At 53.0% G+C, this 13,881-nt stretch overlaps 1 protein-coding gene across 19 annotated transcripts in view; it reads right to left on the bottom strand.

The window, feature by feature from the left end:
- ADCK1 (aarF domain containing kinase 1) overlaps window positions 1–13,881 on the bottom strand; it is a 153,166-nt gene that overhangs the window by 38,460 nt on the left and 100,825 nt on the right. For 14 of the 19 annotated variants that reach the window (XR_004348326.1, XR_004348313.1, XR_004348316.1 and 11 more), the window contains 4 exons: window positions 13,464–13,613; window positions 12,030–12,227; window positions 7,701–7,894; window positions 3,193–6,216 (listed from right to left, as the gene is read on the bottom strand). Coding sequence is in view for 5 of the 19 variants with exons in the window: in XM_032621903.1 (XP_032477794.1) it covers window positions 6,045–6,216; window positions 7,701–7,894; window positions 12,030–12,227; window positions 13,464–13,613 (714 nt within the window). In the remaining 14 variants the exon portion in view is untranslated. Of the gene's footprint in view, window positions 1–2,935; window positions 6,217–7,700; window positions 7,895–12,029; window positions 12,228–13,463; window positions 13,614–13,881 lie in introns of those variants that run through there. The other 5 variants (XM_032621907.1, XM_032621904.1, XM_032621906.1 and 2 more) reach the window with 2 other exon arrangements.

Here is a 13,881-nt window from a genome sequence, read left to right as displayed (position 1 = left end):
AAGAGGGCAAGGAATACCCAGAGCCCCTGACCTCTGTCCCCAATTCATCAACCTGGAAGGACTTCATGTCCCACCCAGTGTCACCTTGGAGGAAAGTCCTGCTGCCGGCACTCCATCCTCCAGCCTTCCCTCTCTGTTATTACTCACCTAGAGGAAGGACCACCAAGCACTTCCGTTGTTCATGGCTTGGGCAGTCAGTCGTGGGCTAGAAAGAGTCGGCCACTGGCCCAGCTGAGACTCTGACTTCCCCTCTGGGCACTGGGAGGTGGTTGCCAGTCCAGGCTGATGCAGAGGACACCAGGCCCACCACTCAGGAGTGACTGACCAGAGGGCTCCCTGCCAACCTCCCACTAGTGATCTCCATGTCTAGGGCTGCAAATACACCTGGAAAACAAAATTGCTAGTGCCAGGCCTATCTTTTGGTGGGAGGGGTTTGGTGCTCACGCTTCTGATAATACATCCATTTGTCACTACATTTGTGTGTTTGCTTAAAGAGTTAACGTGTGGCAAATGTAAACATTAAAATTACACAGCCATTTGTATTACCTTGTGTTGGTATAGCTGCATTTTGTAGTTTCCTGGGAGCCTTTTAATTTGGAAATAGCCAGGCCCCCCTTAATCTCAAAGAGGCTCTGCCTAACGCCCACCTGTGGAGAAGTTCATAAGCTGCGTTTCTTCCTTCTCCAGAAGATACCTGGAAGGTGTGTGAGCCTAACGCTGGGTCCCAGCCCTGGCTGGGGAGCTTGAAAGCACAAAATCAGTACATCCCCCCGTCCATATGATGTTTCCCAGGGTGTGGCACGATGAGGGGGTGTTCCTCCTTTGTGGTATTCTTCCTCAAATCCGTAATCCCATTCTCATCACAAGAAAACATCAGACAAACCAAACTTGAAAGATGATCTACAAGTACCTGGCCAGTGCCCTTCCAAAGTGTCAAGGTCATGAAAAACAAGGGACGTCTGAGGAGCCGTCCTAGAGCAGGGACAAAGGAGACGTGACAAATGAACGTAAAGTACGCCCTAGACTGGATCCTGGGACGTGGCGAGGACATTCGTGGGGAAATTGATGAAACTGGAATAGTTTAGTTGATGGTATTGTACTAATGTTAATTCTTAGTGTTAATAAAGGTTACCCTGGTTATCTAAGGTGCTAACATTAGGGAGAGCTAGGTGAACGCTATGTGGGTACCCTCTGGGTACTGTCTTTACAACCTACTGTAAATCTAAAGTTATTTCCAAATAAAAAGTTTTTTAAAATTGTTTTAAATGCCTGGCCCTCATTTAAACCAAGTTAATCGGAATCTTGGGCATTCAGAGCTCTCCTGGTGAACCCGATGTGCAGGTAGAGTTGAGAACTATAGACCAGAGATTTCAACCATGAGTGTGTACATCAGAATTCCCTGGAGGGCTTATTAAAACAGACTGGTGGGTCCCACTCCCAGAGGTTCTGCTTTGGCAGATCTGGAGTGGGGTCTGAGATCTGCATTTCTAACCAGCTCCTGGGTTACGCTGATGCTGCCTGTCCCAGGACCACACCTTGAGAACCACTGATCAGAACCTTGCAGCTCAAAGCATCATCCTCAGACAAGCAGCATCAGCATCCCCTGGGAGCTGGTTAGAAACGCTGAATCTCAGGCCCCACGCAGACCCACTGAGGCAGAACCTGTGTTTTAACATTAGCCTAGGTTACTTATGTATACAGGGAAGTTTGGAAAGCACTGCTCAGGAAGGAGGGATGAGGAAATGGGAGCTGAAATGTCAGGGGTCGGGGGCTATTGACACCCATCACTTCACCACTTCACCAGCCTGGACTTCCCTTTACACAAGGGAAAGAGAAAAACAGGAAGAAACACCAGAGGCTCTTTGCTATTGTTAAGCCAAAGGCAGAACTGGGCAGAAAGAGTGCTTTCTGTCCCTTGCAGTGCTGGCCAGGGGCACGGTGACCTGGCTAGAAGAGGAGCTAGCCGATGACGGGGGCTGAGGCAGCCTCCGGAGAAGTCAAGTAAACCGGGCCAGGAGGCACTGGCTGTAGGAACATGGACATCACAGCCCAAGGTTTAATCTTTACTCTGCTGAGGGTCCCTCATCCTTCCTTTAGAAAAGGAGAGAGCAGCTTTGTAATAAGCTTTACTCCACAGGAGAGAAGGAGGGAGGGAGGAAGGAAAGGAGGTGAGAGCAGAGCCTTTCTGAACAAATGGATTTTTACCAAAATATTTGCAGACTTAAAGCTTAGGAGACGGGGCCTCCCCAGTCCCCCTTGGCCAGTTACAAACAGCAGTGGCACCAGGTCGCCGGGCATTCAAGGCCTCTCACCCCCGATCTAGCCCAGCAAACATCACCCCCAGCAGGCCAGGCTGCCAGGAACTCTCTGAGACCCTGTTCATCCTGTCTATTCAGATCTTGCCCAGTCACCAGTTCCCAGCTCAGACCCTAGCTCCGCCTGGCCACACCTTGAGACTGCTGAAGCCCCAGTGTCCCTCGGCAAGGCTCCATCCCACCCTTCTCACATTTGCTTACACTGAGGGTAATTCCAAACCTCCAAAGCACTGCCCCTGAGGATTTGTGCCGCGTGGAGCCACACTCATTTTCTGAGATGTCATCAGAAGTCCCTAGAGCCGTGAAGTGGTGGAGGACGGGGGCACCTAGCAGCCCATCATGCTGAGAGTGACCAGCCCTGATCCCGGGAGTGGGCTCAGAACACTGCGGAAATTAACCTGACAATCAAACAAGGCAGTGTTCCTAGCAGAGGGAGACTGGCATGTGCAGCTTCTTTTTAAATACACAGGTTTCAACTCCCTTGAAAATAGTGAAGGATTCTGAGAGTCTAAATATTCGCGTGTTTATTGAGCACTTACTACAAACCAGGACATCCGCACTTCCTATCAGCTGGGTGCATACTCGAGAAGCCAAATGGGCCATCGAGTTGGAATTCCCCTCAGGTGGATGAGAAGAGGGAAGGGGAACTATAGCCATGTTGCCCAAATCAAAGAAGCCAACACCTAAATTGAGTAAGGATCCAAGGGTTAAAAGAGAAGGTGCTCTTCAAAGTAAGCTGGTGCTGACTTCCTGACACATTGTAACTGCTGGGAGAAGAAAGCCACAGGATTTTACTGGAAGCACCAAACCCAGATCAATGTATGGAAGTTCCACGGGACAGAAGGGAGCAGGGCAAAGGTCCCACATATAAACTCACGTGCACACTCTCTGAGCTGCAGAACAGAGATCTTGAGATGGATCCACCAGACATGGCTCCACCTGGCAGAGCAGAAGGCATAGACCAGTGGTCAGTCGATAAAGACGCACCTCAGGCCAAGTACACAGGATGAGGAGACATCAGAGTGATTGTTACATAGTGAAGAATCTGCCTGGTCTTTGTTGCTCTGTCTGCTCCTGGGAGACGACCTCTCAATCCTTGGACTTTCTTAGTGATGGGAGTATCTTTGTTATTCATGGTGTGCCCCCTGGATCACACCTGAGCTTATGCTAAATGACTCAGGATGGGGTTGATAGCAGCCCCACCTTCTCCAGGGAGGGAAGGGGGGCTGGAGATTGTGTTCAGTCACGTGGTCAATGATTCAATCAATCGTGCTTATATAATGAAACCCTGATAAAAACTCTGGACACTGAAGCTCAACGAACACATTTCTGTGCCAAGAGGTTCCCTTCACAGCAAGAACCCAGAAGCTCTGCATTCGGGATCCTCCCAGACCTCACCCTGTGTGTCTCTTCATTTTGCCTGGTCACAAGGGTAGTGCTTTCCCGAGTTCTGTGAGTCATTCAGCAAATTATCAAATCTGAGGGGGCTGTGGGAACCCCCAAATTTGTAGTCAGTTGGTCAAAAGTGTAGATGGCCTAGGGACCCCCAAACCTGCAACTTGTGTCTGAAGTGAGAGCAGTCTTATGGGAACTATGCGCTTAAGGGAACAGAGTCTGTACTAGCTCTAGGTGGTCAGCATCAGAATTGCACTGCAGTATCACAGTGGTCCAGGTCCATTCTGCCTTAGGCCCGAGGAACATGCAGGACTCGGTCTGCACTTCCAGAACTTTTTGTCTCCTTCACCCATCCACTCCCCCACTTCCACTGAAAACCCAACTTTCTCTGAAGTCAGGGTGTTAGAGTCACAATTCAGGCACATATGACAGCTCACGGAGCAGGCGTAATCCATATCTCCAACACTGTGGAATAAAAAGCAAAGCATGGACCCTCATTCAGCAGCTGTGTGACTTCAAGCAAATTACTAAACTTCTCTGAGCCTCAGTTCCCAGCTCTGTGAGATGAGGCTAATGACCCCTTGCCCTCATAGAGCTGATGAGACAAGTCAATGATGTAACTTATTTACAAAGAACCTAGCATGTTCTCTCACACATGGAAGGCACTCAGTAAACACTGACCCCTCCTACTTTCCAACTGCTCTGTACCCCAAGCTCTCCCAGCCTCTCAGCTCTCTCTGGATAACTGTTCTGGCAACATGCTGATGTCTTAGATCCCAAGGCAGCAGGAAGCCAACCATTAAACCCAAAGTGAAAAGCGAGTAACCATTACCTTGAACAAAAAGGACATTTATATTTACTTCAGTGGCTATAAAAGACACCATAAAATGTAATATGCAGCGTGCATCCTCATGACTCATAACAGATCTTGCAAATTATTCTCTCAGGTCTCTGGGTGCACCCAACTGGTCACTAAGAACAATTAATTCTTTCAGGAAATAAAGGGATTGTGAATCATCTCTGGTCAGTGAAAAATCTGCTTCTTGTGTTATGAATAAAGAGAACAGAAAATGAGACTTAAATTTAGGGTTTTTTCTGCCCTCATGAATGCAGTGAAGTAAGACTGGAGAGATTTAAACACAATTACTCTCTGTGAGCCTGGGTGCTTGGTGAGAGCTCGGACCTGCCATATCTGGGGTCTTGGGGATCTGGAGACCACACAAACACAGGGGTTTGCGGGCGTCCCCAAAACAGGACCAGATGATCGAGTGGGGGGAGGGGCAGGCTAGCAACAGGCAATAAGGTAGAAGTAGAGTCCAAACAGGCGACAAAGAGGTTTCAGAGTGGAAGCCCAGCCATGGTGACTGAACTTTAGACTACAGTCTCCAGGACTGGGGATATCAAATGATGAATCCAAGGGCTAAGTCAGAAGCCAACTGGTAGAACAAGGCAGGTGCCAGGTCACAGGGAATGAGGTGAGAAACCGGGGGAACCAAAGTCAGAGGTTTCAGCTGAGCCTCTGAGTTCCTGGCCTTGGGCTTCCTAACAACTCCAACCAAGGTCTCAGTCTTAGAAAGTGAGAGGAACATACAAGAATCAGAAAGCTGCCGTACAGTGGAAGGGTGGAAGGATTTCAGGGCCAAGAAGCCGAGCAGATCACAATGGCACACGGCATCCAGACCCACTCCCACCTAGTGGCCAAAGTGGATTCACTCCCAACCTGGAATAAAAATCCCACTGACCAAGCTCTGCTCTGCAACCCTGAAGGGGTTTTTATTGAATCACAGTACATAAAACACCAAAGGGGTCACCACGACAGCAGTGAACTCACAGCTGCAACAGAGCCTGGCTTGGGTGCCGAGCCACCTCGCTAAGGTCGGCACCTCTGGGGAGTGACAGAGCAAGGAGAGGAAACTGTTCTCCAGTTCAGAGACGACGCTCCCTTCCAGCGAAATCAAACTTCCTACAAGTTAAATGTGCCCTCAGTGGGATTCATGGTCCATCCTGATAACAGGAAGGGTTAATGGAAGAGGGGGGGCATCCAACCCAATGGCCCACATGGGGAGCGGGAAAGCAGACTGCCATGTCTTCTCCCTGGATACAGAGAGAAAGAAACCTATCACACGGCACAGCTTGGGGGTCCCAAGACAAGGGCTCCAAAGGAGAGGAATTTCAGAGGTGGAGCACAACGGTGCCATGGACAGAGACCGTGGGGCTCCAGGCCACCAGCTGGCAGAAACAGGGCAAGTGCGTAGAGACACGATGGAAGAGTGAGGAGTGAAAAGACCCCTTGGCCACCACAAGGTCACACCGGGAAGGGAACAGTAAGTCCACTCAGTGTGGAGCAGGGAACAGCCAGCAGAGCAGGGCCAACACCCAGCTGGCCAGCCTCAGCCCCTTCACACGCAGAACGAGTTCATGAAGGTTGATCTGCCATAAGTTGAAGGCCTCACTGAAAGAGATCTGGGTCCTTCTGAAGAATGAATGGGTATTCTTCTTCTTGTGCCTGCAGGAGGGGCAGGAAGGAAGGAGAGAACAGGAGATAAAGAGGTAAGAAGTATTCAGTATCATTAGAACAATGGAGGATGGTGGCTTTGCCAACTCACCAGCCCCCTGCCCCAGTGGACAACTCCTGGTTATGGATCAGACCACGGCCCAGTCAGGGACCAGAGGAACTCAGCTATTCCAAAGGCATCTTCCAGGTAAGTGGGGTCAGCAAAAGCAGTTGTTTCACAGCGTATCAAAGGTCTAGTGAACCCAGTGGGTAGCACGTTCCAATGTTTCCCTTTTTCCAAAAGTATAGTTAATATTTATCAAATCAGAATCCCCCAAACCCAAATGTAAAAGCTTTCCCAAACTTTCTGAGGGTAAGAATCACTTGGAAACCTAATCAAGGTAGTCCTGGGAGGCTGGGGCCACTGTGGATTCAGCCCAGCTCATTCTCTTCTGCACCAACAAAAGGACATGATGAAAATTGGTGTTTATGATGACCACCTATTCCAGACTTGTTTCCTTTTTTTTTTTTGGCTCTGCCGTGTGGCTTGCGGGATCTTAGTTCCCCGACAAGGGATTGAACCTGGGCCCCAGCAGTGAAAGCACCCAGTCCTAACCACTGGACTGCTCCAGGAACTCCCGAGACTTTGTTTCCTGAACCTCAGAGGAAGAATAAATCATGTTCGGCCCTTTCTGTATACAGTCTATTTTCCTGTAATCTAACTCAGTATTTGATAGTGGGTGCATGATGTATGTGGTCAACACTCCCTTCACCCATTTACCAGAATGACCCATTCACTGCCTAGAATGGATGGGCTCGGAGCTGACCACAGTCCAGGCCTGCCCTCTCAGGTGAGAACATTCAGCCAGAGCACAGGCCTTCCTGTGTAGTTGCTACTGTCAGCTAGGAGAGCCTAGAACCCTCTTTCCTCTGTCACTAACCCCCTGAGGAAGCACCCTTCCCTTCCTCATCAACACCTCAAGGGTGCTGAGACATCTAAAAAGACCTGAAATTCCGAGATGGCCTGCTGGTGACACTCTCCTGAGTCACAGCCACACCTGCAGGGAAAAGAACACTGGCCTCACTGCCCGGCCAATGCTGGGGACACAGTCTCAGGACCAGCTAGAGATGGGATGCGAACCCGGGCATCCCGATTCCAAGTCCGGGGGACGCTTGAATGGGACTGAGATTTTCCGAAGACACTGTAAACTTTACTAAGGGTAAGAATCACCTGCAAAGCTTGCCCAGGAGGGTGAGGTCCTAGAATCCACAATTTTAACAAGTAGAGGTGGCTCTCTGGACCACCTCAAAACACAGCCCCGAGGCATCAGCCAGGTCACTGGAGCTGTGTTCTGCCCCTAACTTCCTGCAGGGAGAGCTGGAGACTGGGGAGCTCAGGCACAGCCCTGGGGACTGGTGGGAAAAACTGGAGGTGTGCAGACCCCTGGGGCTGGTCGGGGAGCTAGAGGGGAGGAGCGGCCAGAGCCCACACTCACGCGGCCAGTGCCTTGATGCAGCAACGTGACATGTTGAGGAAGGAGGTGGCGCTGGCGCGGGTGCCCAGGGCGGCCTCGATGCCCCGCAGCAGGTCGTTGGTCTTGAAGATGAGCAGCATCTGACGCGGCACGAGGTTGAGAAGGTGGCTGATCTGGGGGAGGTAGTTGGCCGCATTGTTGCGGATCTCTGAGTCCTGAAGCAGAGACAGGAGGACAAACAGACGGCTGGCATAGGAAGTGGGGCCCCGGGTGGCGGGCTGTCCGGGCAGCCTGTGACCTGAGGGGCTGCAAGGAAGGTCCGGGAGGGAGCGCCTAGCACAGCTGCCTCGGCAGCACTGGCAACCCTCCCCAGAGGGAAGCCTAGCCCAAGGGGCTTTGTATCCGGACAAACCTGGATGGGACATCTCACCCAACTTCTAGCCAAGCACCGAATGCGGTACAGGAGCAGAAGCACATCAGCAGGAACCAGGCCGCATTTCTGCTGCCTCTGCCATCCTAGCTCCCGGCAGCCAAGGTCACCCATACCCAGGCCCCAAGCCCCCAAGCCCCCAAGCCCCCAAGCCCATACTGACTGGGGTAGGAAGTCTACCTCCCCACCAACCATTTGATGAGTCCAGCCTCTGAGCCCGGGGTCCACCCTTGTGTTATTTTCTAAGGCTTCTTCGCTGGCCACCAATTTCAGGCCAGGCCTGGAAGGAGCCTTGGAAGCTGGTGCTTCTGAGTCGTGTCCCCCATCTCTCCAGCCAAGCCCAGGCTGGTGCAGTTGAGAGGTCTGAGCTGCTGACCCCAAACCCAAACCCAAAGTCCTGCCCCATACCCTGCCTGGCCCTGTACCCCACCAGACCTGCCCACCGGGCCACCGCTTATCACTGTCCTCCATGCTGGAGCCAGCGTCAGCCCGCCCACTGCCCGAGGTCCTCCTGTCCCCAGAGCAGGATTCAGGGCCGCCCTTGCCCCATCCTGGTGGGTAAGTTTGGGGTCTGGCTTCCCAGCCTTCCCCGTCCCTGAGCTCTGCATGGTTCTGGGCAGATAACTGCCTCTAGCCAGAGTCCTGAGTATAGAGTGAGGCTCTGATCCCTTCTCAGTCTCCAGAGAAACAGTGATGGTGACAACGATGCCAACAGTCCACTCGTACGGTGCATCACTAAGTAAGCCGGGCGCTCTGACAATGCTTGCATGCGTTAACGCACCTAATCGCACGGCAACCCTAGTAGGCAAGCGTATACCCCACGTGAGAGGAGGAAACTGAGGCACTGAGAAGTTAAGTAACCTCCCCAAGGTCCGCAGCTAGTAAGAGGTGAGTCAGAAGTCAGACCCAGGCCGTGCAGCTCCCAAGCCCACACCCTCACCACTACACTGCCTGTCATCTCACAGAGGACTGTGTGACCCAATGTCCTCCCCAAAAAACTGGGCATGTTAACACCGTCTGTGCCCACCTCCCAGCAGAACCCAGAGGGTCATCAGGGATAAGGTATGGGGAGGCGCGTGGGGCCTGTCAAAGTCACCCCAAGGGGCCCAGCAATGCTGCCAAGCGCTTCACCCCGCCCAGCCGCTTTCTGCAGCAGGAGCAGAGCTCTCGGCTCTTTCAGCAACACGCATGCGCCGCTGACAACTGAGCCGCTGTGAAACCTGAAATGTCCCCCAGGCAGGAGCTATCAGACTGGAACATCTCAACACGAGCCAGACACCAAGAGGCTGTCTGCCTCCCCGCCACCTCCCCGCACAGCTGCAGGTCGCCCTGCTTGCGGGGGCTAAGGGCAGATCAAGGCCCCGCTCACCAGACCCCCTCTCAGCCCAAACGGAAGCCCCTGTGTCCACCCAGGCTACCCTGAGAGGCTCTTTCTCAGAGCAGCACAGCCGTCAAGCTTGGAACCTGCTGGATGTCTACCCGCTTGCAAAAACAAAACTCTAACTTAGTTAATAAAACCAGATATCATTCACTGAGAACCTACTGTGTGCCACGCAATCTTGTCCGTCCCTGTGGCTTTAATACCATCTATACGCTGGAGACTCCCAAACTTATATGTCTCGAGGCTGGATCTCTGAGCACCAGGCTTAACTGCCCACGACACCTCTATCTGAACGCTCAGGAGAACTACTGACCCTCCCACCCCAAACATGTCCTTCCCCAAGTCTTCCTATGTCAGGAAGTGGTGCCCCCTCCACCCCATAACTCACCTCAAAAAGCTACGATGCAACTCTGACCCTTCCCTTTTCCTCCCCTCACGTCCAAGCCGACAGAAAGGCCTCTCACTCTTATGTCCAGAATGCACCTTAGCCCCACCTGCTTCTCTCCACCTCCATTAGCGTAGTCTGAGCCCCGTCATCTTTCCACCTGAAGTCCTGCCCCACTGCTCATCTTGCCCCACTCCAGGAAAATACTTAACATAGTGAGTCTGAGCACATGCTTCTCCTGCTCAAAACCTGTCAAAGGCTCTGCTTTGTTCTGAGAATGAATCTGAAATTCTCCCTGTGTGATGCTCTCCCAGCTCAGCCCTCCAAACGCTTCTCAGTCCACCACCCTCCTCACACACTCCAGACCACCCAACCCTGCCCCCTTAATGCATCGCGTGCCCTCTGCCTGGAGTGCTTTCTCCAAGCTCTTCCTGTGGCTGGTGCCTTTCTTGTCCTTCAAGCCTCAGCTTACATGTCAACTCCCCAGCAAGATCTCCTCTACAGCATCCCCCCCACACCCATCATCACAGCACCCTGCTTATTTCCCGCCCGCCACCCCCCCAGCACCTCTAACCTGCACTTATTCCATTTACCTGTTTATTCACTTGTTTACTGTCTGTCTTCCTCTACAAGTGCAAATTACATGGAAGTCCTGTCTGTCTGTTCGTCACTGGATCCACAGGCACCCAGTCCAGGGTCCAGCAAAAACAAATGTTTATTCAGTGAACAAATGTCAGAAACTATGAGGAGGCATTTTACATGTATTATCAGTAAAGCAGAGACTATCGTCCCTATCCAACAAACGGAGGAGATTGTTTTCCTTCTTCTGAGATGATGAGCTGAAAGCTGTGTAAGCCTGGGGTAACTGGTGGTCATCTTTTTTTTTTTTTTTTTTTTGCGGTATGCTGGCCTCTCATTGTTGTAGCCTCTCCCATTGTGGAGCACAGGCTCTGGACATGCAGGCTCAGCGGCCATGGCTCACGGGCCCAGCCGCTCTGCAGCATGTGGGATCTTCCTGGACCGGGGCACGAACCCGTGTCCCCTGCATCGGCAGGTGGACTCTCAACCACTGCGCCACCAGGGAAGCCCCTGGTGGTCATCTCTGCCACCAAGTTTGCTGGGGAACGATGTCAACTTGGAGGAAGGCAGAGCCAAGAGATGGCAAGAGGCGGATGGTGGTTTGGTGACATTGCTTGGAGACTCTGGACCCAGCCATTCCTAAAGCCCCCACCACAAGGCAGCTCGCAAGGGAGGACTCTGAGGCTCAGAGAGGTGACTAGAACCATCCAAGGTCATGCCACCAGAAGCAGGCGCTGGAACCAGAGCCCAGGTCTTTCTACTGCACAAGCAGTAGAGCGTAAGCCCCTCCCCACATGGACACGGGCAAGTCTGCAAAGGTCTGCAAACTGACAGACTGGGAAGACAGAAGGCAATTCCATGAGGGATTAAGAAGCCTGGGAGGGAGCTCACCCTGAGCCAGGAAGAATGAGCTACCCGCTAAGCCCCTACTGGAGGGGCAGAGGTGAGTACAAGTACAGGGAGAAGGTGTTCCTAGGATCGGTCTCAGCCCAGACTCCCGATCCAATGGAGGAATGAGCTACAAACAAAAAGACCAAAAGAGCTGTTCCACTAAAAACTCCATAGGAATGAAGGGACAAGCAGCCCTTGAGTACGGCATGAGGATTGAAGCCCCCTGCCCAGGAGGGTGCCCTAGAGCAACCCCACGATGGGAGATGGTGCCCAGCAGGAGACAGCGGGTGGTGCCAGACTTATTCACCAGACAGTCCCTGGGGATTCCCAGAAGTCCTGGGGGAGAACTTGGTGGAAGCCTGAAATCTTATGACAGCAGGTTGTAGTGAAAGTCACAGAGCCTGGATTATACAGTTAATGTGACCTACTTATATTCCAGGTTGATAAGGCCAGGAGGGACACAGTGGGACGGCATCCCCTTTCCCTCCGTCCATCCAGGCACACTCTTTCTCCCTCCCTCCCTCCTCCTCAACCAGTACCTCTCTAATTCTGCCCCCTACTCCATCCCCACAGCCCACCAGTATAGAACCCCAGACCCTGGGTTGGCAGGGCTCCAAAGGCCATGCCTGGCCCTGCCCCTTGCATCCGGGACAGGGCAGGACCAGGGTGGCGGGGGGCACCCACCTCAGTGGCAGTGACTGGAGTTTGGCCAATGCCCCTGTTGACTGAGTCCCACGACCGGGCTGTCAGCATGCAGGTGAACAAGGGGTAGAGGTCCCCGGCTCCCAGGCGCTGGCTGTACTTCTTCACGCTCTTCATGTCGGTCCAGATCAGCGACTGCCAGAGGTGGCAGTAATCCAGGCGGAACTCTTCCGTGAGCACCTACAGCGGGGGCAGCATGGCAGGACCTGGGCCCCCTCTCCCCATGCAAGACCTAGTCCCTGGCTGGTGTGACCACTGCAAAGGGGAGTGGAGGGAAACCGTGGTTCCTGCACAACGTCTGCTCCTCTCCCACAGTCAGCCATCCTTGAAGGTCCAAGCACAAAGCCACTATTTGGCCAGCCTTGGTCCTGAGTGGCAGAGGCTACCAACAGCCCACCAAAATCTATATTCCCCTCTTCTTCCCAAGTACAGTCTAAGATCCCCGGCTTCCTCCTAGTTAGATGTAGCCCTCTGCCTGAACTCTGACCAATGGAATGTGGCAGAAGCTCCACTTGCAGGCCTGGTCCATGAAAACTTTCCCATGCATGCTCCTCTGAGCCCTTACCCCTGCTGCTGTGGGTGGCGAGACCCCCAAGGAGACCTGGGAGCAACAGCCTCGGGCAGCACCTGCTTTCAGGCTCCTCCACGCACCCCAGACTGGTGTGTGAGCAGGCAATTAGACATCTGTTGTGTTTGGGCCATCATTCACTTGGGGGCTGTGTCTAACTTAAACTAACATGCCCAACACCCCTGAGCCTTTCAAAGGAAGCCCAGATTTGGGGATGTGGGATCAGGGCTCTGAGGCGTGAAGCAGGAGACCACCAGGGAAACCTCCCCAGGACCACCTGCCTCATGGAATCAAGCCAGGCCCTGGGTCCTGGGATTGACACTGAACTTGTCAACTTCCAGGCAGGAACACGTGGCTCGCTGGAACCTGCTCTGTGTCCCAAGTTCCAGAGGACAGTCGGGACCATCCAACCCCTATCAGTTCCCTGCGCCCTTTCCCATGACATATGACCTCCTCACTGGGGCTGAGTTACCCTTCCCCATGAAGTCCAGCTCATGTAAGGGCAGCTCACCTCCCAGGGTCTGGCTGGCCTGGGCTTCCCTGGGAAAAAGGTTTTTTTTGCAGCTGAGAAAGCCCATTCACACATCCAGGCACAATCTCATCTACCCCTGACAGCTGCCTCTAAAGGAGGTGTTATCACTCTCACTCTATTAGGAGCAAGCTGAGGCTCGGAGAGCTTGGAGAGCCCCTATGACCTTGACTTCCACAAAATAACAGCTCTAGGGGTAGGGCTGGGCCCTCTTCAGCTACCTTGCTATCTGCTTCCCATTTCTGTGGCCAACAGGGGAGTTCAGCGGGCTCTGAGCCCAGGCAGGACCAGACCCTGGGGGGGGAAAGGGCTCTCCTACCTGGTAAAGCCCATGGTCCAACAGGACGATCTCCACCTTTCCTGTGCCAGGGCACTTCCGCACCAGCACATTGCCTGGGTGAGGGTCACAGTGCACGAAGCCGTTGACAAAGATCATCTCACTGTACATCTTGCCCAGGTGGCGCGAGATCTGAAAGAGAAGGGAGGCGGGTGGGAGTTGCACCTCATTACCACGTGCCTCAGAGATTTCTCCTCTGGCCCCTCAATCTGGCCACTCTCAAGAGGAAGGCCTGAGCAGTCACGGTGGAAGGGATGGATTGAGATTGCACCGTTCTTGATAGAGCTCAACGCTCATCCAGCTTTTCCTAACTTCAGCTGCACATGAGATTCAGCTGGAACTCAGAAATGTTAGGGGTGGTACCCAGGCATCAGTATTATTTTTAAGTGCCCAAGGGGAT

This window comes from Phocoena sinus, chromosome 2, assembly GCF_008692025.1.
Source record: "Phocoena sinus isolate mPhoSin1 chromosome 2, mPhoSin1.pri, whole genome shotgun sequence".
Taxonomy (NCBI): domain Eukaryota; kingdom Metazoa; phylum Chordata; class Mammalia; order Artiodactyla; family Phocoenidae; genus Phocoena; species Phocoena sinus.
The sequence above is the reverse complement of the archived record's forward strand: the minus strand, read 5'-3'. Positions and strand labels throughout refer to the sequence as shown.